Raw genomic sequence first — 25106 nt, 5'->3', positions numbered from 1 at the left:
TCTCCGTAGAAGGTCAATTGAAGGGTTCAATTACAACTAACTAGCATTAATGGAGGTCTTAATCTGTGCATGTGGACCAAGTAGAGGAATCACACTTGAGGTTCCTTATCTCCCATTGTTCATGCTCGATCGCACGTGGAATCACGCTTCAAAGGTATAATTATATGTTCATTATTTGTTATGCAATGATCCTTGATTTAGGTGCTTTATGAATATGATTCATGTTATTTCTGTTGCGTAGTACCTATAAAGTCCTACAATGCCCTTAGTAGTTAGTAATAGTTGGATTATTATGTTATTTTCAAAATTATAAAGGGCATGAAAGTCTTTTAATACTATAGGTTGAGTAATCTCATTGTAGCAAATAGCAATTCACAAACGGAGGGAGTATAATTATCTCGATGGTCAAAGCCTCAATAGGGCCCGAGTCCATTGCGTGTACTCTTTTACATTTCTTCCAAAAAAAAAAAAAAAAAAAAAAAAAATAGAAAAAAAGTAACCGAATACAAAATATGATGAAATCTGTTCTTGATCTGCTTCAACTTTGTTCCTCAACTCACTCTTCCTTGTCATTCACTCTCCCATTCTTTCTTTCGCATTTTTCTCCTTCTAATCTCCCCTGAATTTCCACACCTCAATCTCTTACTCCATTCTCTTCCTTCTTGCAATGTAATTCAATCCCTCTTTTGTTACCAATTTGATTGATTGATCGAGTTGCATTGATTGATTCTAACCTCGTTAATTGCGATCCAATTCAAATGGGTTCCGTACCATCTACGCCGCGTAAAGCTAGTGTTGTACCGCAGGATACGGTTGAGTATGTCATCGCTACTTTTGTCGGTGAGAAATCGTTTCCTCTTACCTCTGAATTTTGGAACAAATTGCTTGAGTTACCCCTTCAATTCCATTGGCCTCCTCATCGTGTTCGTCAAGCTTGCGACTCTTTGGGTTAGTTAATTTTTTGTGCATTTGATTTAATTTGATTTTGAGGTTGTTTTTTCATGCATTTTAACTTGATTTGGTATCACATTGTTGTAGATTGCTTTGTTATTTGATTATATGTTTGAAATTGAATTTAATTTGGGGAATATTTTGTGGGTTTTTATAATTAGTAGGGTTTTAGAGTTGAATTTGATTTATGTTGGTTTGGGAGATTGTGTGTAGCTAGTAACTTTGAAACTTGGGCTCTTCATTTTACCTCAAATACTCGCATTCGTTGCCAAACCGTTTGTTTTGCCTACTGACTTAACTCATGTCGGATCATCAACACTTTGACTTGGGTATGGACTTTTGGACACTTCGATTTGGGACAAAATTGTGGAAGTTTTACACGAAATAGCCAATTTGGAGTTGGAATAGTGCTTGTGTATGTCAAAAATACACAAATGTTGAGTAACATAGGTTATTAGTAATGGAAACACATTAGAATTGGAAACGGTAATGATAACCGTTCCATTTGAGACTGTATCAAATACATACATTTTCTTATTAATAACAAATACTGCCGCAAATTATTGTCATTGAAAATTATATCCGTCTAATATTAAGCTAGATATTATGGATATATAGATTGTGAAGATTTTGAAAAAGGTAAGTAGATTTTTTTAAAAAAATGTTGGATTAAGTAAGAATGATGGAGAAAAGGGTGGTTATGTATGAGAAAAAGGTATGTAAAGTAGGAAAGAAAGATGAAAAGATGTAAATGCAAAGAAAGTACTTCAACGAAAAGTGAGTAGAACAATGATAAAAAAGAGGTAAGTATTTTTTATTATAATTAGTCTTTTGGCCCGTTCAATGCACGGGTTGTTACTTGGGTTAATTATTTTCATATGTAGGTATGCTTTTGTAATTGTTTTATGTCTATAACATAAAAAAAATAAAGACTTGAGGGTAAAACTGTGAAAGAAAACGAAGGAATTTATTTAGATATATATACATGAAGATTGTGGGATATGAAAAGATATATTAATTTAAATTATATTTAAAGTCTAGGAGATGAAAGACAATTTTTATTATAATTCATATGTTTATGTAATGTATATTAATTAATTGACTATATTTTATTATGGTGGAAATGAAACACTTCATTTTCTCAATGGTGTATTCATTTTCTCAATGGTGTATTAATTGACTATATATCCTTTCTTTTCAATTGCTTTTCAGTTTTCATAGTTATGCATTCATGACTTATGAGTGGCTAAGTGACTTGAGTGATATAGAGTTAAGAAAGAGCAGATTAGAAGTCGAAAATTGGAGAATCAAGGGTGGATTTGAAGTAGTTGCCAAGGTTTAAAGTTTAGTTGAAATTTAGCGGTGGGAAGGTGAGCTTCTTTGGCATTTATCATAGATGTATATTAGAATGGATATGAGCTCAGTATCTAGATCTTGACAAAATTGCCACCAATCTTTTTGACACAAAGGGTTTTTTCTAGAATCACTACCATTATACAGATTTCCATATGTGCAGTCTAATCTCCGAAGGCCTTGAAAACCACCGACCATGAACAAAGATTTAGAAGACTAAACAAATTTTCTTATACGTTGAATTATATATAAGTTTTGTGTTTAAGTCACCACACAACCAATCTAAAGTAAAGGGCTTCTCTAGTATTTTCAACATCAGCCTAAAGTTCCTTCCACTATATGACTACACATGCTTAAAGCTTCTAAGGATGAAACAGTGATTACTTTTAGCGAAATCCTTAATATGTTTGTGTGATAAAGCAAAGTTATTAAAATCGGGATTCTACTTTAAATTAGAAGAACTTCTTAGAATCGAATCGTAAAATCGAATCATAGAATCGTAAGATCTATGGACATGCATAATCAAGACGTCATATCCAAATTTAATTGAAAATATTTTAAATTTAAGTTTAAACCTAATCATTAATAGAAAATAGTTGTTTATCCACTAAGCAATCAATAATTGACAATATATACTTATAAATAACGTTGTAGGCATGTTTTTTACTTGTAAGGTTTTCTCTAGTTAAGAGAAATATGTAGAATCGGGTAGAATTTAATCGTATGACATATGTAAATCGTAAAATCGTAAGATTATAAGATTTAAATCGGGATTTTAATAACGAGTATATTTAAGGTTACCAACTAATCAACTATACTGCAAGAGTAAGGTTGTTGAAATTGGCACCAGATTAGATGTTAGCTATATTGGCACAAGATAAGATATTAGCTATATTAGCATTTAGCAATTCATCTCTAAACAATTCCTGTAGTTGAAATAATTAGAGTGGCAATGAGTACAAATCATCTCATTTGCTGGCCTCTGGTCATTTCATTGGTAATTTGCTGTACAAGCACACTAATTTGCACAGAATTTGTGTGCATGGCAACTCACGGATTCAGTCACAAATGTGTGGCAATATCTTCTGGATTAATGGGTTGCATACCATTCTAAAAGTTGTACAGACACCAATGACTGGATCAGCTACTCTTTGTGAGAATTTTAATAATTAATGTTTAGAAAAAAAGAAAACATCTACATCAAAACTGGATGACAATTTCTGGAGTCCTTATAAATAATTACATCACCACATTGATTATTATCAATCTGATGATTACTCTATCACTATTTTGGTGAGTACCCAAGCCCATATCCATGATCCAACTCATGGTAGGATATCATGCTAGTCCACTGATTGGTGTTTGAAACATGGCGAAAAGTTTCTCAAAAACATTACCATTATTGGGATCCTCATATAATGAGAAATTATTACTGTCACTGTCATAATCAACTTTTGAACCCCTACCGTTGTTTTCATAGATACATGCCTGAATCCTATGATAAAATTCAAGAGGTGTGGCTCATAAACTTTGTCTGAAGCTCACACCTATGTGGCCTTATAGAATTATTGTTGTTGGGGTTGCTAGGTTATTGCTTCTATGGGCCTGGCATCTAATGAGGAGGGAGATAGAGAGAAATGACAACCTAAAAAGGAAAGAAAACATTGTTGTAAATAATGGGTAGCATTCATTTTTGTCAAAAGTTGCAAATAATGTAAAACAGAGGTAGTACATTTTTTTTGGAAACACTTTTCACTGTTTTAATTACTGTTAGCTGTATTTTTAGTATCCTGACTACCCCACCCTCCTGCATTGCACATTCACACTGAGTACGTGGTATGAATTAAAATGATTGCTTACTGGCTCAGTCTTTGTTTTTTCTATCTCCTTGTTCATGCAGCGCAGAACAACTATTACACAAGGCATCTTGCGAAACTCTTGATCCACTTATCATATTGTTTGCAAGATTGTATTTCATGCCCTGGTGCTCCATCCATTACCTTTACGAAGGCTCTGAATGCTGCCTACTTATCTTCAGTTTTTCTTACACATACAATAGAAAATAGCAAGACTGGAAACTTTGAAGAATTACATCTTTCTCTGGATAATCAAGAGGTACCAAGTGGATTTCCTAAAGGTAATTTTATAGTGTGTTGGGTTTGGGTACAAGATGTGTAGTGACTGTGGTACCTTTTATGCAATTGAATGTGTTGTGTGAATACATCTGCATTACTTGTCATGTGATTTCTTACTTTTTAAGTGAAATTCTTGCATTGGTATCCGAGAGTGGCCTAGTATATTTATGTTTCCCCCTCTCCCCTCCCACCCCCGAAAAGAGAACTTTACTTATTAAAGATTTAAAGTGTACTTTAATCGCAACTGATTTTCATACTTATTTGTATAGGTATGTAATTGTTTAAAAATTTTGTTGATGCTAGTGATATGTCGTAGAAAATTGTTTTAATTATAATGAAGTTGAATTAATATTTATTTTCTATTATGCTATTTAAGCAAACCAAAAAGATATTAGGATGTTCTCTATATTTACTACTTCCATGAGGATGCATAGTTTGGTATATTGCCTTTGCTATCTAGTACATTGTTATGAAAAGGTGACCACTTCTATATAGGTTTAAGATTAATACATAAATTTCATGTTCAAGTGTTACTTTGTATCAATTAATAATTGGCTTGCTGGTGGCAGATAATCTCCTGATAGGCTAAATTGCCTGAAAGGTGCTTCCTCTATTACAAAATATAATAATATAAGGGGTTTTAATCACTTTCACACATTTCCTCACAAAAAAAAAAAAAAAAAAAAAAAAAAAAATTCACTTATACACATTAGTAATTCAATTTTATTAATATGATATGTTGACATTTATGTTGCATTGGTAGAATTACAATATCAATAATCTAACACTGATGTTTTCAAGAGATAAAATGTACCATAGATCTTACAGAATTGCTTGTGTTTTTAATAATAAATAAAAGGCCAAAACGACTCACATTTGAAAGTGGAGGTAGTAATTTATAGAAAAGAAGCTGCGACTACCTTGCTTGATATCTTTCTCAAAAAAAGAAAAAAAAAAACCTTGCTTGATATCTGTCAATTAGATCGAGTTTCTAGCATAAATACGTGATATGTAAGGCAGGGAACAAAGGTGCACACACAGGTTTTGTGTAGCAACTTCTTTAAATAAAAAATGTATTTTCTTTTAACAAATTTCAAATATTATTATGTCCCAGTCTCTGAACTTAGTTTATATAATATTGTGTCCCAGTTCTAAAGCTTGAAGTGTTGGAATCAGTGTCAACACTGCTACTCAGAATATTCTGTGATTAACATGCTGTAATTTTCTTTGATTTACATCTCATTTAGTCTATTTGCTATTTGGAATTTTGGACTATGATGATCTATTTTCAATTCCTTATGTTGGCATTGGAGAACTTTCTTTTTTCACCCTCTTCTCTGTTCTAGTTTATTTGTTTTAGTAGCTTGCTTACTCTAGAGCCCATCTGTGGGCCACTTGAACATTATGATGTCTCATAAGTCATAATAAGTGAAAGAATTATGATTTAAGTTTTATTTACTTGATGTTTTGCAATGAATGCGGATGCTACTTTTTAAATGTAATATGTGTTGTCATCACCCCTCTCCTTAATAAAAAAAATGAGAGTATTGCAGGATTACTAATTTTTCTTCCTGATGGGACCTGATCTGCAGATCAAAGTGTTGGAAACATCGTTATCCGCAGTGTACTTAGCTTTATTGGCACAGTTGAGGCTAGGTATGGAAGTTAAAAACAAATTTCTTATTTAAGACAAGATTTAAGCCCATGCACAGTTTTTTATTTTCTACAATTTTGTATACTTGTCTCTTGTGTGCAGTCTCTTCATCTTTTTAGTTTTTCTTCTTTCCTCTTTTTTTCTTTTCTTAAGAATCAAGGTAGATTCTTTTGAATAATAATTTATTTGGATATAAATCTTCTTAAAGCAAAAGACAATCATTTGCTTATGGTGCTCAAAAAAAATTCATATAATTTAATTCTATGATCTCATTTGTTAGTTTTAGGTAGTTGCTTATATGTCGCTTAAATTAATAGCTTTGTTTGTGGTTATCCTAATGCTCTAACCCAAAACAAATAAAACCATATATAGTATAATATGTTTTCCCCTTTCCATCCTTAGATTGGTTCTTCATAATTTTTTGAAATTTTAATGAGAATTTATTTGTTTTGCAATAAATTGTATAATGATCTAACTTTTGTCATGAAAAGATTTACAAATATTAAATATGGTAGAGGAATATCAATATAAAAATCATAACATTATTACGGAACAATCAAACAATACCTTTGACTACTTCGAGGAAAAAAAAAACCAAAATCTTCCCTCCTTCCACGGCAAAAGTACAATTAATATATTTTAACATGCCTACCATGAAATATTAAAATACTGAAATCCCCTACAATATTTGTAGTCAATTGATTATACTTCCTTTGTTTCAAAATATTTGCAACACTAATTTATTTGGAATGTTTCAAAATTATTGCAACACTTTTTTTTTTTTTTTTCTCTCTCTTCTTTCCTCTTTATCTTTCTTAATATATATTTTACTCGTAACTTTTTCCAATCTCTCTTGTATTAAATAATGTGTCAAACCCTAAGCTTGGTAACTTTAGTGAAACACAGGAAGGACAAAAAAAATACTCAGTAGTCTTTCATTTTATAAATTTAATTATAATCTCCGACATCATTTGTCGGTTGTAACTTTTCATCGTTGGATTTTAATATTTTATAATTAGGTTTTTTTTTTAATTTTTTTTTTTTTTTTTTTTCTAATTTGTCAAATACTCTTTCCATCCCTATTTAGTCGGAAGACTTTGACCAACACAGTTTTAGTCATATTTTATTGACTTCTTATTTTACTATAGAAAAGGTAGTGGGTTATATACTATTATAGGTGTGGGTGTTGGGTTATTTTTTTTGTAATAGTTTGTGGATGATGGGTATTATTTTTCTATTAATTTTTTTATTTTATAATTTTATAGTTAGTGGATCGTAAGTTCGTAACTTCATAAGGGATGGAGGAGGAAGATTTTTGTTGATGATACAAAATAATCACTTTTGGTTCATCTAGCCGACCTCACTTTTGGGATTAAGGCTTTGATATGGATTGATTGATTGATTGATTTTATAGTTAGAGGATAATGGGTTCAAAGTAGGTGAGAGATAAAAAAAAAAATGAGTGTCTTTATGGATAGAAAGAATATTGTGTCAACTAATTAGGGACGGATAAATATATGGATAAACTCTCTTATAGAAAAAGCGCCATATATATTTTTGACTGATTTAGAATGTAAGATTGTCATTTACTACTCCCTCTGTTTTTTAATACTTGCAACACTTCCCTAAAGTGGAAATATCACAATACTTGCAACACACTATAAATGGAAAGTTTTTTGGGAAAAAGTTGTACTATTTCTCTTATTTAAAGCACATGGTCCATTAAATTATACTCCAAAAAACCTCTCAACCATTTTAAAGTGTATTACATCATGTGAACCCGACTTTTCTTAAATAGCGTAAAAAAGTGTGTGTTGCAACTATTTAAAAATGGAGGAAGTAGTTTTTAGTCTTTTGCATATAGCAAAAGATAAATTTTATATATTTTGATTTGATTAATTTATAATCGCCTATCTGATTAGTTGATTTTTACTTATGGGATCCCTGAAATTTTCAATTCTAGTATTATATATAATCTCTTAATCTCTTTAAACATTCGTCTGATTTTAATTATTGCTTATGAGGCGCTCTGCACTCCAAATGCTACCAAGAAATGCCTCCTTAATATTTATACATTAAATAATTGTTTCCATCATCATCCTGACACTGGTTCACTTGGAATGCAAGTCATCACACATACCAGCTTCACTGTGAACTGCTTAACTTCATGATGGCCGCCATGTCGACTCAGCTTCTGTCTGGCCCATCATCAGGACCGAAGGATTTCCATCCATTTCTAGATGCTATTATGTCTCAGGTGATGTGAATAACAGTGGCTTCTCAGTTCTCAACGTGATTGTCTAAAACCCTAGCTCTCTTACAATTTAATCATGTACTTACTATCTAAAATTTCAGGAAGCTTCTCTGGTTGCATCAGTGGTTTCTAAGCTGCTGATAAATTATATTTCCCAACCACGGAGTGGCTTCAGTGGTGCATCTTACTCTGCCTTTGAAGGGAGTCAGTCTGGTGTCTTACAAAAAGTTGGATCAGCTGCTGGTAAAGATTTCTTTGATGCATATATCTCCTCTACTTATTTTTAGTAGTGGTATTTCCTGTGAATAATTAACCCTTGCTTAGATCTTAACTAGGAATTTTTTTATAAGAGAGTGATGATGTTGCTTTTTTTTTTGTTTTTTTTTAAATTTAAACTCAATATAGTTTGCTTTGGTTGTTTTTATTGAGATATTATAATACGTAATTAGAATAAGTGCAATTGCTCATTTGAATGGCTTGTTTGTACTTTGAAGTGTTGGCTTGTTGAACGAAACATCCTTGATTTGTGTCTTCAACATATTAGTATGTTACTTCCTGTTATCCTTGATTATTCCGTGTAGTCATCGACTATGTTACTTGGACTCGGGTACTCATGTCCGACACGGGTACGTGTCCAAGCGTCCGACTCGGCTATTTTGTAAGAAAATTACATGATTTTGAACTAAAAGCGAAGTGTCCGGGTGTCATACCCATGTTTGAGTGTCGAGGGTTCGACACGGGTATGTGAGGTGAAATGAAGAGTCGAGTAACATAGGTCATCGACATAAACCTTCCTCGTCCATCGCTTACGGTCCAATGTTTCATCCTCATGCAAATCTATATACCTTATTTCCTTCCTAACTCCTTCCAACCAAGTCATTTTCGGTCTCCCTCGTTTAACCCTCCATGGTTCCACTCTTATACTCTTCGAACCGGTGCACCGGTCTCCGTCTTACATGCCCAAACCAACGCAGGCGATTTTCTCTTAGTTTATCTGCAATACCTGCCACACCTACTTTCTTGCGAATGACCTCATTTCTGATTCTATCTCTTAGAGTGTTCCCACACATCCATCTTAACTTGCGCATTTCCATAACCTCCATCTTTTTAATGTGCTCCTTATAATCCAATATTTTGTACTATAGAGCAACACTAGTCTTATGGAAGTCCTATAGAATTTTCCCTTCAATTGTAAGGGAATGCTTCGGTCACATAACACTCCCGTGGCCGCTCTCCATTTAAGCCACCCCGACTTAATCCGGTGGGCCACGTCTTGATCAATGTCACCATTCTTCTGGATGATCGACCCAAGATACTTAAAACATTCACTCATGGTCAAATCCTTTCCATCCAAACTCACCACTTCATTGCTTGTCCCCCTTTGAGTACCGAATCGACAAACCAAATATTCAGTCTTACTCCGACTTAGCTTAAACCCTCTAGATTCCAACCTCTGCCTCCATTGCTCCAACTTGGCATTAACCCCATCCTTAGTTTCATCCAACTTGGCATTAACTCCAACTTGACATGATCACATAATATGAGTTTTTATGTTTGAAGATTCATAAAGTTGTAAGATACTGAAAATCAGGGTAGTCAATATATTTGGATAGAGATTTCGGCGAAGATTTCATCAGCTATTTGGATATTGAAACATCTATTAATGTTTTAACTCAGCTATAATTCTAGGCCACTTTCCATAAATTATTTACTTTTGAACTGTCATTCTATGTATGAAAGGTTAAATTTGGATATATTATTTCTTCATTTTTCTCTTCTACTTATGCAACATCATTTGTTGTTATGCTGTGCTAACATTTTTGCATTGCATTTGCAGCTAATTTTGTGTTATTCCCACTCAGTCTCATTGTTGGTTCAAACAATGAAGCTTCAAAAAGTCTATTGGCACAGAACAGTCTTCATATACTTCTTATTCTTGTACATTTTCGTAAATGTGCTGTTGTCGATGATCCCATTATTGGTAAAAATGATGGTAATGGTGCTTCAGATGCTTTGCATAAAGAAAAGACATATTTTTGTGAGAATCCTTTTTGCAAGGCTCTAGAAAATGCAAGGGATGTTGAATGTAAGTGCTTCAGTCTATATTCTTCCTTACAAGTTGTTTGGTTTTTTGTTTTTTTTTTTTTGTTTTGTTTTGTTTTGTTTTTTTTTTTTTTTTTTTTTGGTTGGGTTTGATTAGTCATCTTTTTGCAGTTGATCGGCTTGATGTTGAAGTGAATGCTCATAGTGGCCCACTTGCAAGGGTACCCTTTGCCTCACTTTATGATACTTTAGGAATGTGAGTGTGTTTTTATCTACTAATAATTCATAATTATAATTATTTCACTTGATTTATTCATTACTCATATTTTCTTACCGTCAAAGTCTACTAAAGGAATTTGAGTGGCTGACTTCCTAAGGGTGCCCTTTTGCCTCCTTTTTGGCTTCCCCGTAGCTCAAAACTTGTCCCCAGTATTTGTAGATCTATTTACTTGTTATTAATTTTTTTTGTAATGATGCAGACAGTTGTGTGGAAGATTACCTGAAATTCTTGTGATAGTATACAGAGTTTGCGTATATTGCTAGTAATAACGATAGAATAATGGGGTTAGGGAATATATAACTTTTTATTTGCCTGGGTTGGAGATATACTTTTAAAGGTGTAATACATTTTCCTTAAAATGGGTTAATAGTTACCCAGTCCCCTCCGCTGCAGTAACCTTCCCCCCTTAACAATTGCTTTCTTCCCTTTGTAGTCTGTCATCTTACTTGCATTTCAGTTCTTTATTTCAGCTCCATTTTTCTCTCCCCTGTATTTCTGTCTTTCTTCGACCTACAAAGGCTCCTTTTCAATCTCCATCCCTTTTGCTTCATTGACACTATGTATAAAAAGGCTCAAGGCGCACCAAGGCGTTTTGGAGTACCTTGCGCCTAAGGCGCGCCTCAGTGCGCCTTGGTGCGCCTCATTGAAGTGAGGCGCATATAATAAGAAACAAAAAAATCTGGAAAAAAACTCATTATGCGCCTCAGGCTGCGCCTTGGTGCGCCTCAAGCTGCGCCTAGGCGCGCCTCGGTGCGCTTTAGCTGCGCCTCATTGAAGTCGCCTCGCCTAGACCATAAAAAGCGCATGACCTCTAACGCCTTGCGCCTCAGCGCCTAGGCGCGCTTTTTCAAACACTGCATTGACAGCCTCTCAAACCACTAACCACCAGCCTTCACTTCTACCCTGTTCCTTCCCTTCCCTAAGTGCATCTTATGAACACCACCTCATCTTAATTCCCAATGAGATTTTCCACAGCCTTGTGCATGTAGTCAAAGGTGGCAAAAGGCACTGAATTTTACTTTATCATTCTTTTTCTATCTTCCAATCTCTTAAATCTGCAAGTAATATTTATTAAACCTTTCTTTATAATGATTTTTAAGGAAAATTTGCCAAAAACCTCCTTACAAAACTTTGTTTTTTTTTTTTTTTTTTTTTTTTTTTAGGAAGAAACCACCTTAAACATTAATTTATTTTTTGTAAGAACACACCTTAATTTATTTATTTTTATTTATTATTATTATTATTATTTTTATTATTATTATTATTATTATTATTATTTTTATTATTATTATTATTATTATTATTACTATTATTATTATTATTGTTGTTGTTGTTATTATTGTTATTATTGTTATTATTGTTATTATTGTTATTATTATTATTATTATTATTATTATTATTATTATTATTATTATTATTATTATTATTATTATTATTATTATTATTATTATTATTTGCCAGAATAGACATTATGCCGAATCCCGACTTTTGACCTTGTATCATGTGAGGGGCATGTGATCTCTTAAAACCACCATCCTTTATTTTTTCCCCTTTTCCCTAACCAACATCACTGATAGGCTAAAATCGTATCACCTAATCATAATTAAATCTTAAAATCCTCTAACTAAAGTAGATAGGGAAGTAGGCTGAATTCACAGGAAAACAATGCTCTTTTAGTCATAATCAATTAAAATAGATTACTGGGAACAATTGTTTGAAAAAGATAATACTACGACAATAATTAAACTAGGGGAAAATCAATAAAAAAAAGGCATAGGGCATAGGTTCACCAATGAACAATAATATAGGATAAAACACAGCCATCAACAATCAAAGTAAATCCGACAAATAAGCATCAAAGTCCCATTACCAGTCTTCCCAAACGCTTGTAAAGAGCCAAAAAGAATTGTACTTATCTTAACATGAATTTTTTTTTTTTTTTTTTTTTTTTTTTCTAAGTTGTCAAAGCCAAGCCAGCTTTTTTCTTTATAAATATAAAACCTGGGTTTGGCAGGAGGAGTTGTAGATTCTTTGGATTTTCCTTTTTAATGAAGAAAATAGTTAATACTATATATATGTTTTGAAAGTTTGTCTTTGCTTCTATATATGTTTTCCTGAATGAAAAGCATCTATTTCTGCAAATAAATCTGTGAAGGGGCATATTGGAGATTATGAGAACTTTTTTAATTTGAAAGGGAGAAAAGAATATCGACAAACATTCCAAACAGTTAATAATGACTTTTAGATTTGTTTGGGGAGGGAGGGATACCATGCTTGAATGTGAACAGGAGAGCAGCAATCAGTACAACTAGTATATGGTTTATACCTTAAAAATATGTTTTCATGTCAGTAAAATGACAAGTCTTCCCCAATAACATTGGAATAGAGCCTAAAGTTTTCTAGCTCTGCTGACAAGTAGCTGGGATTAGTTAATCTGCAGCAACGTAACCCTTCACTACCAATGTACATTGTACTAGATATTGTGTGTATTAAAGGATTATACAATTTCCCTGCTGTCTTAATACTTTGGGCCTTTTCAATCTTGTTAAAACTTTTCCAGTTTGCTTAGAACATGTTTCTCATTTATACAGCAGTAGCATATAGTCTGAAAGTTTTCAGCTCTACTGGTCATCTATTGACTATTGTTAATCTGCTGTGTTCCCATTACAGGTGCTTAGCTGATGAAGCTGCTATCCTGCTTCTCTATTCTTTGGTGCATGGGAATGCAGATTTTCTGGAATATGTGTTAGTGCGGACTGATCTCGATACTCTGGTATGACGTGAATCTGAAATATTATGTTGTTTATATGTATAACCTTTTCCTTTGTTTTTTTTTTTTTTTTTTTTTTTTTATTATTTTTATTATTGGTGTTTAAGGGTTGAAGCATTTGTTGCTTTAATGTTCTGCTTGATTTATCATGTGATACCAGTGACCTGTAACCGTGACTTAGCAAGCTTATATATTATGTAGTAAATTGTTGAATAGTTGTATGATGCGATAGATAATTGCTTGTATGCAGACTAACCTAATTTGTCATTGCTATTGTGTTTATCCAGTTAATGCCTATCTTGGAAATTTTGTATAATGCTCCAAAGAGGACATCAAATCAGATCTACATGCTGTTGATTATTCTTCTTATTCTCAGTCAGGATTCTACTTTCAATGCTAGTGTTCACAAGCTGGTGAGATCCTCCGTCTTGGCTTTGTTTGCTGTCTCCAAGTTTATAGCTTAGCACTATCAAGTTCATAACTAATGTGCAGCTTCCTCTTGCTTCTCCCTCTCCCCTCTTCTGTATTTCTTGGAGCAGATGCTACCAAATGTACCTTGGTATAAGGAACGACGCCTGAACTATACATCTCTTGGATCATTGATGGTCATAATACTTATAAGGACTGTGAAGTACAACTTATGTAGGCTGCAGGTACAATATACAGTCCATTTTCATCAAAGTTTATAAAAGTATATGCACTATCTTATAAACTATTTTTATTCTCTTGCCGGGAAATGCTTGTATTGAGACAGTTGGGCTTTAACAATTTTAAATTTATATTATTTTTATTTATTTTTATTATTATATATATATATATATATATATTTCTCTTTTTATGTTAGTAGGGCGAGCTACAAACTTGTTTGTCCATGTATGATACTCTCTATTTGTATTAATTGCTACACTAAGTTGGGCATATAGCTTAAGAAAATGTAGAGTGGGGGTAATGGAGTGGGATTTTATATATAAAGTGTAAACATTGGGAGAATATATTCACAGATATTGTGAAAAAAAGGAGAGTTGAATTTATAATTAAAAGTGGAGCAAATTTCACATTGTAAAAAAATGAGAGTGAAGTTTATAATATGTAGTGGAGTTAGCGGACCAATATATTAATAGTGGCCCCTTTCCGAGTGTGTAAGTTTAGCAATTAATATGAAACGTAGATGCGTAATGAGGAAGTATCATTCATGATGACAACAAGTGAAACTAGAAGGCTTTTGAACTGTGATTTAACTATAATGGCCTTATTCCCATGACATTTGATTTAAGGCCAAGACATAGAAAATGAAATTCCACATCAACCCATGCATTTTAAATCTGATAAACACTCATTTACTCGTGTTTTTATGAACTCTCACCCCATAAAAAAAAAAATAGTAAAAATCACTCTAACCAAAAAGCCAACAGAATTCTCAGTTTTTAAAACTTTAACATTATAGAAATTTTTTACAAATCAATCATTATGGTGTTCGATCTTCAACAAAAACCACTCCATTGAAAAATTCTAAATCAATTTTTATAGATTTAAGGTTAGTTTTGTCGAACTTATGAGTACTATGAATCAACAAAAAAACTCATATTCATTTTAATGTCATACTTCCTCTGTTCTTTTTTACTTGACCTGTTTCTTTTATCACGCTTGCAAAATTTTAACGATCAATAACTTTAATTCTCCATAATTAAAATAAAAAAACCCTTATTCATAATAACGAAAAAGGAGTAGTAATGTTAATTTGAAAAGTGAGATTTATTATTGTAATTCCACTCATTAACCAAACATCATGATGGAGTTAGAATTATGAATTCCTACTTCTTCCCAAACCATATAATTGGAATTTAATGTTAGGATTTCAAATTAAAGAATTGAAATTAAGCATTTGAAATCAAATTCGGCTTTTTAAACATTACCTAAGCGCACTTTTGTGCATTTATCTAGATCATCGTACCTGAATTTGAAATTTAGAACAAACAAGTACATGTATATTTGAAGGTTACATCAATAGTGGTAGTCATATCATCAAAATGAAATAGACCAGCCTATGGTGAGGGGTAATATTAGATGGTTATGATTAGCTTGGTTAGGAAGTTAGTGACTTAATTAGAGTTGAGGCAGTTAAGAAATTCAGAATTGCCTTTATATCGAGGAGATCAGTAAGAAGGAAAACAAGCAGGAAAATTTGGTCGAATTTTATTTCTCTGTATAGCTTTTACTGGGTATCCAGCCAATTGAATGTCTGGGATTGTTTATCCCATTTGATGATAATTGGTATGAAGAAAATCTAATGTATTCTTCGTTTACCCATTGATCTTCCGCAATTGTCTCTGGAGATAAGGAGAGAAGTTTTTTTTGGCAGTGTTTTGTTTTTCTTTGTTTATAAGAAAACTAGGTAGACTACCTGACTCATGTGTTTTGACTTACAGTGTTTTAAGATTAAAAGAGAGAAATTAAAGAGTATAGTGAAACTGCCCCCTAGCCTTAAAGTACCCTAGAACTATTTCCACCAATATTAGGTGAATAAACCGTAAAGTTAGACGAATAACTGAGTGGTAATTGATGGAAGCTGTATCCTCACATTGGTTATTTGACTCTAGTGATTGTGTGTTTTATGGTAAATCTGGGTGCTTTGGTTGCTGGGGAATGATTGTTTTTCATATTATGATGTCCCTAGAGTGGAGATGTTATGGGATGGTGTTGTGGTTTTAGGCCTTTTAGCTATAAAGTCTTCGTTTCGATACTTTAAGCAACATATTTATTTTAGAAAAGTCTTGCCTGATTGGTATGCTTTCATTTTATTCTATTAGAGGTTACATGTCCACCCAGTGTATGGTATTTATCACCTTTCATTTTTCATTACGAAGAACACTATTGTGAAGTTTTATGTATGTAGATACCTTGATCTATTGTGTGTTTTGATTTCTTTGGAAGCTTTTTCCGTGCAGGATGTTTATCTCCACACGAACTGTCTGGCAGCTTTGGCGAATATGGCTCCTCATGTTCATCGTTTGGATGCATATGCATCACAAAGATTAGTCAGTCTATTCCATATGCTGTCTCGCAAGTATATGCCCTTCCTTTATTTCATCTCTTCTTTGATTTTATTAGTGTGCTACTGAACTGGCTGTAGTGATGAAACTTAAAAATAAGGTGGATGTACAATAAATATTGAACATCAGGTGTAAAGTTATACTTAAAAAATCTAAAGTTCTATTTAGTATCAATAAAATGCTCTCCAATATTTTACCATGTAAAAATTATTCCTAATGTATAAAGGTAAATATTAACCTTTGTAAAACATTTGACTCAAAATCACCTCTTATTGTAAAATTATAAACAGGTTAAAAATTATCCTGAAAAAAGGTTAAAAGCTACCCCAAAGCTGCTAAAAAGTTGCCCTTTAATTGGCCAGTCTACTTTAAAGTTACTGTACACTGGATGTACCTATAAATTTGTGTGATTTGTATGCTTGTTAACATATGAAATGCAACCAGGTACACCAAGTTAGCAGAGCTGCAAAATGATAAGATGGAAATAAATAAAGTAAACTCCACGGAAGGCGACAACATGTTGGAAGATGTGGTAATTGTTGGATTTGGTTGTGACATGGGTCTGTAATACTTAATATATCTTTTGCCTGTGATCTGTATGGTATGGTATGTTGTTAAAAGGGTGAAATTTGTCACAGTCCATGGAGCTGCATATTTATACTGATTTCTTGCGGATTGTTCTGGAAATAATAAATGCAATTCTGACGTATGCTCTGCCACGGAATCCAGAGGTAAGTGTACTAGATTCTTAAATCCGTAATGAGCAATAATAGTGACTTTTCATTTCCTTACTGTTGCAAATTATATGTATCTGTTCAGGTTGTTTATGCGGTGATGCACAGACAGGAGATATTTCAGCCCTTCAGGAATCATCCCAGATTTAATGAACTGCTTGAAAATATCTTTACTGTAAGTTTGATGAGTTCGCAAAATTCTTTACTTCAGATTTTATTCTTATGTCACAAAGTGTGTTCATCTTCCGCATAACAGAATCTTCTTCAGGTGATGCAGTTTCCTATGTGATGCAATGTGTTATTCTTTTCAATATTTAGGTTTTAGATTTCTTCAACACTCGAATGGATGCTCAAGAGTTAGATGGTGAGTGGTCTGTGGAAAAGGTGCTTCAGGTTATAACCAACAATTGTAAATCCTGGCGTGGGGAAGGAATGAAGGTCCAATTACAAACATTTTTGTGTTCTTTTTCATCCATCTTTAGAAAATATGTTGAATACAAGTTTTCTGTCGCTCACATTTTTTTCGTTTCACCAGATGTTCACTCAATTGCGTTTCACTTATGAACAAGAAAGCCATCCTGAAGAGTTCTTCATTCCATATGTGTGGCAGCTAGCTGTAGCTAAATGGTATTCTCTATCTTTCTAGGATATACTCCCGTTTCTTTTGTCAGTCCTTTTTTGAATCTTGTAGATTCCAATGCAAATAGAATCTAGTACTTTATCTACAAATATATATTAGAAAAAACATACTTATGTGTAGTTTCATGATATCAACTTATTTTAGGAAAATGGACGTCACCAGTCCCAACTATGGCCAATCTTGGCGGTCCTAACTTCAGGCGGGATATGGTCCCTAACAAAATATTAACCAGTTTCACCTTTAATAGTGCCATTTGTCTTGTTTTCATTAGGCGTAACTATAAAGAAATAAAAAATAAAATGCTTCACCACCCTTAACACCTACCCCCTCCCTTGTTCTCCTCACCTTAAAACAATACATAATCTCAGTAACAGACCACTAAAAATTCAACACATGACAATTTTAACCGGTTTATGTGGTTAATTGGAATCTTTAAAGAAAAATGTCTAAGTTAGGACTGGTAGCGTCAATTTTTTCCTTAATTTTTTTTTTAAAATAAATAAATAAATATATTTTTGCATATTTATGCTTAAATGTGTGCACTGGAAACTATGCACAAAGTGGAACTACACCGACTAATAGAAACAATCAAACAACTGAGTCTTTTGGACAAGTGCTATATATGTTAATATCTGAATTGGCTGAAATTAGTTATTCTGAATTTAAAAACACTTAATTTCCATTATTATGGATAGCAAGATCTAGTAGCTCCATATGTTTAGGTGATGATTTGTTAAATAATAGTGTCAGCATGTTGAGCATGTCTTTTTATAAGAAAACGTAAAGATAATTAAAAAAAAAATTGTCTAGAAGAATGACTAAGATCGAAAAATAAAAAATGTTTACACAAATCAATTGAATAAGTACAATATTAATTTAGCATCATCTACAGAATTCTAGAGTTTGTGTCATCTTAAAATCTTAGCATGTTTACTGCATAATCTGTGAGTTTCTCATTTTCTTTGAGAAAATGTACAGAAAAGATGATCCGGGTACTCAACCATTAATTTTTGCTGTAAAGTATTTGCTATGTATTAGCATACTAACATGTCAATATATCCTGCAGTGGATTTGCTTTCAGTCCCAGCAAAATAAACTTGTTTTCAGTTGATTTGCCAAGAGAGGTAAAGTTGCTGTCTCTTTAAAATGAGGGCAAAAAAAGAAATTCTTTCAGTTTCACTCTGTCATGTGAGATATTCAACACAATTTTCATGGTGCAGACTGCTTATAGCGGTGAAGGAGATCATAAAAATAACGATGGAGAGTTGAGTGCGCAGGAAGTTGAGCTTGACCCTTAGCGGATGAAGACTAGGGGTTTACATTTTGAAGTGATATTATACGAATGTAAATATAGATGTATTAGCAGAGAATGTGTAATTCTTCTTATTCTTTCTGTCCATATGTTGGAGTAATGTAAAGGGCCTTCCTATAGTATGGCATATGTGAATGATGCTATGTAATATTTCTTATAGAATAAATGCTCTCAAATATATTGATTCAACTCCCATATAAGCGTGACTAATTTTTGGTTCAATAAGTTTTAGGGAGCTATTTTATCATTCTATATCAAGGCCTAGTTTTACAATTGACTGCTGGGTAGTTCAATTTGCTAAAGAAAAACTATGCCACCATTTCACAGCAGCTGAAAAGTACGAAAATGGCCTATATTATTGTATATTACATACACTGCTTGACCCTAAAATTTTTCTTTGCCAATCCTGTACCTTTTATAATCAGAGGATGGTGCAGTCAAATTACAAAGCTCAACATTTGTGTACAAAGAAATGTCATAGCAAAGCTAATTTATAGTCCAAATTCAGCTATTTAGTTGCATCATAGAACAGGGGTATCAGCAAACTTGTAAGACAACTTTGCCAGGACGTCCGGATCTCGTTCTCCACTGACCTCATTAACTGGAATTGCTTCTGAAATTTCTTTCAGATCATCTGTACTTGGCTTTACTTTCAGTGACTCTATGTTGGTGACAAGATTTTCGAGTTTGGTAGTTCCTGAATGAAATCAAAGTAAAAATTCACCGTTTCATTCACCATGTTGATAAAATTTTTGCAAATAATTAAAAGTTTCATGAGCGGATTTCTGTACACACGTCTTATAGAATTATAGAGCGGCTTTTGTCATGTTCTTGGTTATACGAAGTTGGTATCTGATGAACTCGTTAAACACCTGTCTCTATTTTATGTTATACTATTTACAACAGAGTAAGCTAATGTACCTGGGATTGGCACTATGTCATCTCCCTGATGAAATAACCAAGCTAAAGCTAGCTGTGCAGGGCAACATGAATGCCTTGTTGATAAAGCAGCAAGGCGGTTATACAGTAATTTATTCTTCTCTAGATTCTCACCAATGAACCTCGGGTGTGCATTCTATGTTAAACATATAGCATTAGTCAGTAGTTCAGTACTACAGCATGAGTATAAAAATCTGACAGCATAGAAATCCTTATTGAAGTACTTTATAGAAATAGAAAATATTATTACCACAGATGTAAAATTTTGTATAATAACTAAAAATGTATAGTTTTGGATAGAAAGACAAATAACCTATTAGTTATGTTATTTGTCAAGTTCATTTGCATCGCAGAGAAACTTTAACATGGACCCAATTTGGTTATATGAGTAGTTAGTGAATACATAAGGACTTTATCCTCGAAGATATAATTTAAGAACTCAGAAGGAAACACCTTGGATTTACTTACGGAACTTACCAAAAAGCTTTCTGAATGTAAACTCTCAACTACGGCCTTTCCTGCGAAAAATCCACGTCCAAGAGGGCTATATATGACTACACCAATTCCAAGCTCCCTGGATTTCAAGATTAGTGATGCATTCATTATTGGCTTATTGCTAATCCGCTAGTCTACTACCAACCTAATAAAAAAAACAATCATTCTTGCAGGAAAATACTACAGAGTAATAAGACTAATAACGTTAAAAGATGTGACAGATTATTTGGTACGGAGGAAGTATATGCTACTCGTATAAACTAACCTGCAAAGGGGAATTATATCTTCTTCTATGTCTCGACACCAGAGGGAATACTCCATCTGCACAGCAGTTATAGGATAGACATTGTGTGCTCTTCTGATAGTGTCAGCACTAGCTTCAGATAATCCAATGTACCTGATCTTTCCTTCCTCTACGAGCTTCTTAAGCTCACTCATCTGCAAGTTATTTCATCTGGATCATCCACTAAATATCAACTACAAGCTTCATATATTGATTTTAAAAGCTGTAGAAAGTGAAGCATACAGTCTGTTCTATAGGCACCGTTGTGTCCACACGATGTTGATAGTACAGATCAATGTAATCCAAGCCAAGCCGTTTAAGGCTACCTTCACAGCTTTTTCTGACATATTCAGGGGTACCCTTTGCAACAAATTCTCCATTTTCCAACCATAAGCAACCAAATTTAGTTGCTAATTGAATCTTTTCTCGAGGTAGCTGCTTCAAGGCCTGCAGATGTAATAGATCTTTTTGCAATTTGAAATGTAAATTACAAAGGAAACTTTTTCTGAGATTTGTGAGATTAAGCAAAAGGTAAACTTATTTATTATAAATCAGTTATCAACTTGTCTCATTGTCTGAACCTCTCATAATTAAGGATTGAATATAACTAAAAGACACTCTATAATAGTGTTTCTAAATCATCATCTCCCTACTTATCACTTAATTTCATTAGTGGCATACTATGAAAAATCTTGTCACAATTCATTACCATAGTAAAAATTTGATATTAAATGTGAATAAAAAGAAACATGAAATTGTTTGATTCTTGATGATCGGAATCCCCTCATTTACATGGCAACATCTCTCAAGCAACAGTACTAGGCTTAAAAAAGGTAACTTCAGTGTTACCTTGCCAACCATTATCTCATTGTCATAGTTATCACCATACAAATCTGAAGTGTCAAAGAATGTGATTCCCCTATTATACGCTTGCCTGATAAGTGAAATTCCTTCTTCATGTGGGAGAGGTGAATTGTATACACCAGACAGTCCTCCACAACCAAAGCCTAACCGAGAAACCTACCATACATAACATATCTTGTCAAACATGATCTCATTTTTTTCATTGTAACCTTGTTCAGAAAATCCAAAATCTGCAACGAATATAAAATTGAGTATCAAACTATCACCACTGGTAGTAGAGTCACAATTCAAAAAGTCCAATCTCATATTTTGTTATTCTTTTCAAAATTTCCTCTTGATAACCCAAAAACTTCTTGTACATGATGACTAAATTGAAAAAACAAATCACTCCATGCCAAAAACTTATAACCAAAATTAAGTTGTTTGTGGCATTTTTTTTATATGTTGTAATCTATTTGTAATAGCTCATTTGTGTTTGCCTTAGCTTTGAGTTTGAATGTTAATGAATTGATTTTGGCAACCAACTTCAGTTTTAATTGCCCATGAAAATTCTGGTGTTTTGGTAACTTGCACATAAACTAATCATATGTTAGTGAAGTCTTCCACAGAGGGCATATACTACTTATGACACTAAACCCCAATCGATAAAGTATTAATTGGTGTCTTCATTTTTTGTATCTATAGTAACATTTTTGTAATTACTACCTCCGTTACATATTATTTGCAACGATTAGACATTTTTCCTCTCTACTTTATGTCAAATCGTTGCAAATAATATATAACGGAGGTAGTAATTGAAATGAAGGGAGTAGCTGCTTAGCCTAAAGTGAACACAATTTTCTCCTTTCTTCAATAAGGGAAACGAATCCCAATAAAGGACTACGTGACAATTACTTTATAGATTCGAAGGTAAATAAGGGGACTACATTATGATGTGTGCCGAAAATTATACTTACATTTTTGAAATATCATCAGTGTTATATACTCCCTCCGTTTTTAAATACTTGCTCCAATTTCCTTTTGCGGCAATACTTGCTCCATTTCCTTATTGGGAAAGTTTTTACAATAATTAATTCATTTATCTCAACTAGTGGACCCAACATAAATCATATTTTATTAATTATATATTCTCTTTCCTCAATTCTCTCCACTACTTCTGCTTTTACAAATTTTTTATTATTCTACCAACCCCACTACCTCTATATTTTATTACTTTCTCCAATTTCTCATAAAACTCCGCAGATGGAGATATCAGATATGGAACAAGTATTTAAAAACGGAGGGAGTAATTCACATGCTCTATATAACTCATTGTTTTTGGAATTCCTCCCAAAATATTATACTTCCCTCTATTCCTAAATACTTGCAAGAGTTGCAACACTTGTTTTGTCCATTATGAATATTTTTATAACTTCATATTTGGCACAGGCCCTTATTGTTTTAATTTGTTCTTTTTTAGCAGCTCTATTTTTATTATTTATCTTTCACACTAATTCCTCTTGCACTAATTGTAATTGCTTCCCTCTCTTACACACAATCTAAAAATTAAAAAACATTCTTTAACTCTACTTTTATATTATTGTCTTCATTTCACAATAATTTAAACAAATTCAGTATGCATTCGTTTCATAATTTGTTGCACGCATTTAATTTATTTCATTTTTGACAATCCTCATTTAATGCCTGTTCTCATTGACTGAACTCAGCTGAACTGAAATGAATATTTTATAAGAGAAGGAAATTAGGAGCTGAGCTGAGCTGAACTGAACTGAACTAAATCGAGCTGAACTGAATTTCAACGTAGGAGAACAGGCTCTTACTACCTTAACCTCTCACCCCACAGGCCCACAATATTACCTCTACTTAATTCATTTTCTTTTTTACATCCACCCATTTTTTTACATTCTCTTCCCTTTCTTGATTCTTGTGCAAATGGTATATGTTGAGAAAACTATTATGTGCGAGTTTAAGTGATACAAGTATTTAAGACCATAGGTGATTAGGAGTATAAGACAAAATATAAAAAAAAAAAAATCCCCTCAAAGAACAAATTTCTTATATTATGTGAATATTTTACCTATGTTCATAATTTTCAATGAAAAAAGTCAATCTAACTAATCTTGCTTGTATTACAAATAAGGAACCAATTCATCTTTCAAGCGAATCAAATTCGCAAAAGATGTGCTTTGAAAAATTCAATCTTAAAATTGCATTCCATTGTTCATATTTTGATTATTTGACAGATTTCATTTCACACTTGCATCATTCCCATGATTCAAAATGTCCAATAAAAAATACAACTATTCAATAGACTAATAATCAAGAAAAATTAGTTGAGGATCGAATCTTGTTCTAAATTGAGTAGACTTAAATATTTTCTCAATTTACCTAAACAGAAATATCAATCAGTAGATGTCAAAGGGAAACAAAATAAAATATAAAATAAAAAAGAAAGCATAATATTGTTAGATAGATAACAGTTGAATAAGTTATGAGAGAAGGTTACCTCTAATCCTTGGCTGCCTAAATTCACCTTTGGCACATCAGTTGTTTGATGGCAGTGCTCCATTTCCATTCAGAGAATTTCCTCTTTAAGTTAAGTGTTTAATTGTTTATTAAGATAAATCTCTGGTAAGGATGATATATACAAGTAACTGAAGTGAGACATATTGTACCTAAAAGCTGTAAAGTGATCACTCACTTAATCATAATTAGGTCCAAATAGCAAAACCAAGAATTAAAATTATACAAGTACATTGACAAACATACGTGGTCAAAATAGAATAATTAAAAGAAAACAGATGAAACTTTTTATAAATTATTATTTTAGACATCATTAGTAAAAGGTCGTTCATCCGAATTCTAAAACAGGGAGACATAATTAGGTGTCTACAATCACGCACAGAAACGCTGCCATAAAGACATAAACTTTTGATGCTTTCAAACATTGGCACGGTTTATGAGATTTTAATAATTACTCTCTCCATCAAGTATTAAATGACACATTGATAATGTAATATTTGGGAATGATGGAAAATATAATCAAACTGCAATCGTCTAAATTTAGTTCATCATGTTGTTATTTGGTACCTAGTTGGGGACATTCTTATAAATAGTTATTGAAGATAAATATTATTAAACTAATTCCCTTACTTAGTATTTTCTAATTATTTAATTTATTTTTTATTGATAAATAGTCTTTAATCACGCTTAATTATATTGTTCTTTCGATGTGGGTGATTTTATTTGTTATTCAAACACATTTACTTTTATCAGATATTTTTTGTGTATTATATTTATTTATTTATTATCTATTTTCTTTCCATCTCTAACCATATCATAATTTAGT

General features: G+C 32.7%; 2 protein-coding genes across 2 annotated transcripts; one reads left to right on the top strand and one right to left on the bottom strand.

The window, feature by feature from the left end:
- Positions 1 to 528: 528 nt before the first annotated feature.
- On the top strand, positions 529 to 19401 carry LOC145608216 (uncharacterized). Its single transcript, XM_081663829.1, has 18 exons — positions 529 to 948; positions 4205 to 4441; positions 6032 to 6095; positions 8221 to 8350; positions 8449 to 8590; positions 10185 to 10433; positions 10562 to 10646; positions 13341 to 13443; positions 13728 to 13853; positions 13980 to 14093; positions 16386 to 16504; positions 16935 to 17022; positions 17129 to 17221; positions 17310 to 17399; positions 17543 to 17662; positions 17760 to 17851; positions 18931 to 18988; positions 19085 to 19401. The coding sequence occupies exons 1-18, from the start codon at positions 759 to 761 to the stop codon at positions 19160 to 19162; spliced, it is 2178 nt and encodes a 725-aa protein (XP_081519955.1). The 5' UTR covers positions 529 to 758; the 3' UTR covers positions 19163 to 19401.
- Positions 19402 to 19459: 58 nt separating this feature from the next.
- LOC145608217 (perakine reductase-like) lies at positions 19460 to 24373 on the bottom strand. Its single transcript, XM_081663830.1, has 7 exons — positions 24264 to 24373; positions 21743 to 21913; positions 21137 to 21340; positions 20876 to 21048; positions 20593 to 20689; positions 20098 to 20251; positions 19460 to 19873 (listed from the first exon to the last, which is right to left on the bottom strand). Exons 1-7 carry the CDS (start codon positions 24330 to 24332, stop codon positions 19698 to 19700), a joined length of 1044 nt encoding a protein of 347 aa, XP_081519956.1. The 5' UTR covers positions 24333 to 24373; the 3' UTR covers positions 19460 to 19697.
- Between the last annotated feature and the right edge of the window lie 733 nt (positions 24374 to 25106).

This window comes from Chenopodium album, chromosome 23 (assembly GCF_948465745.1).
Source record: "Chenopodium album chromosome 23, dcCheAlbu1.1, whole genome shotgun sequence".
NCBI lineage: Eukaryota > Viridiplantae > Streptophyta > Magnoliopsida > Caryophyllales > Amaranthaceae > Chenopodium > Chenopodium album.
This window is presented reverse-complemented; position numbering and strand designations above follow the sequence as displayed.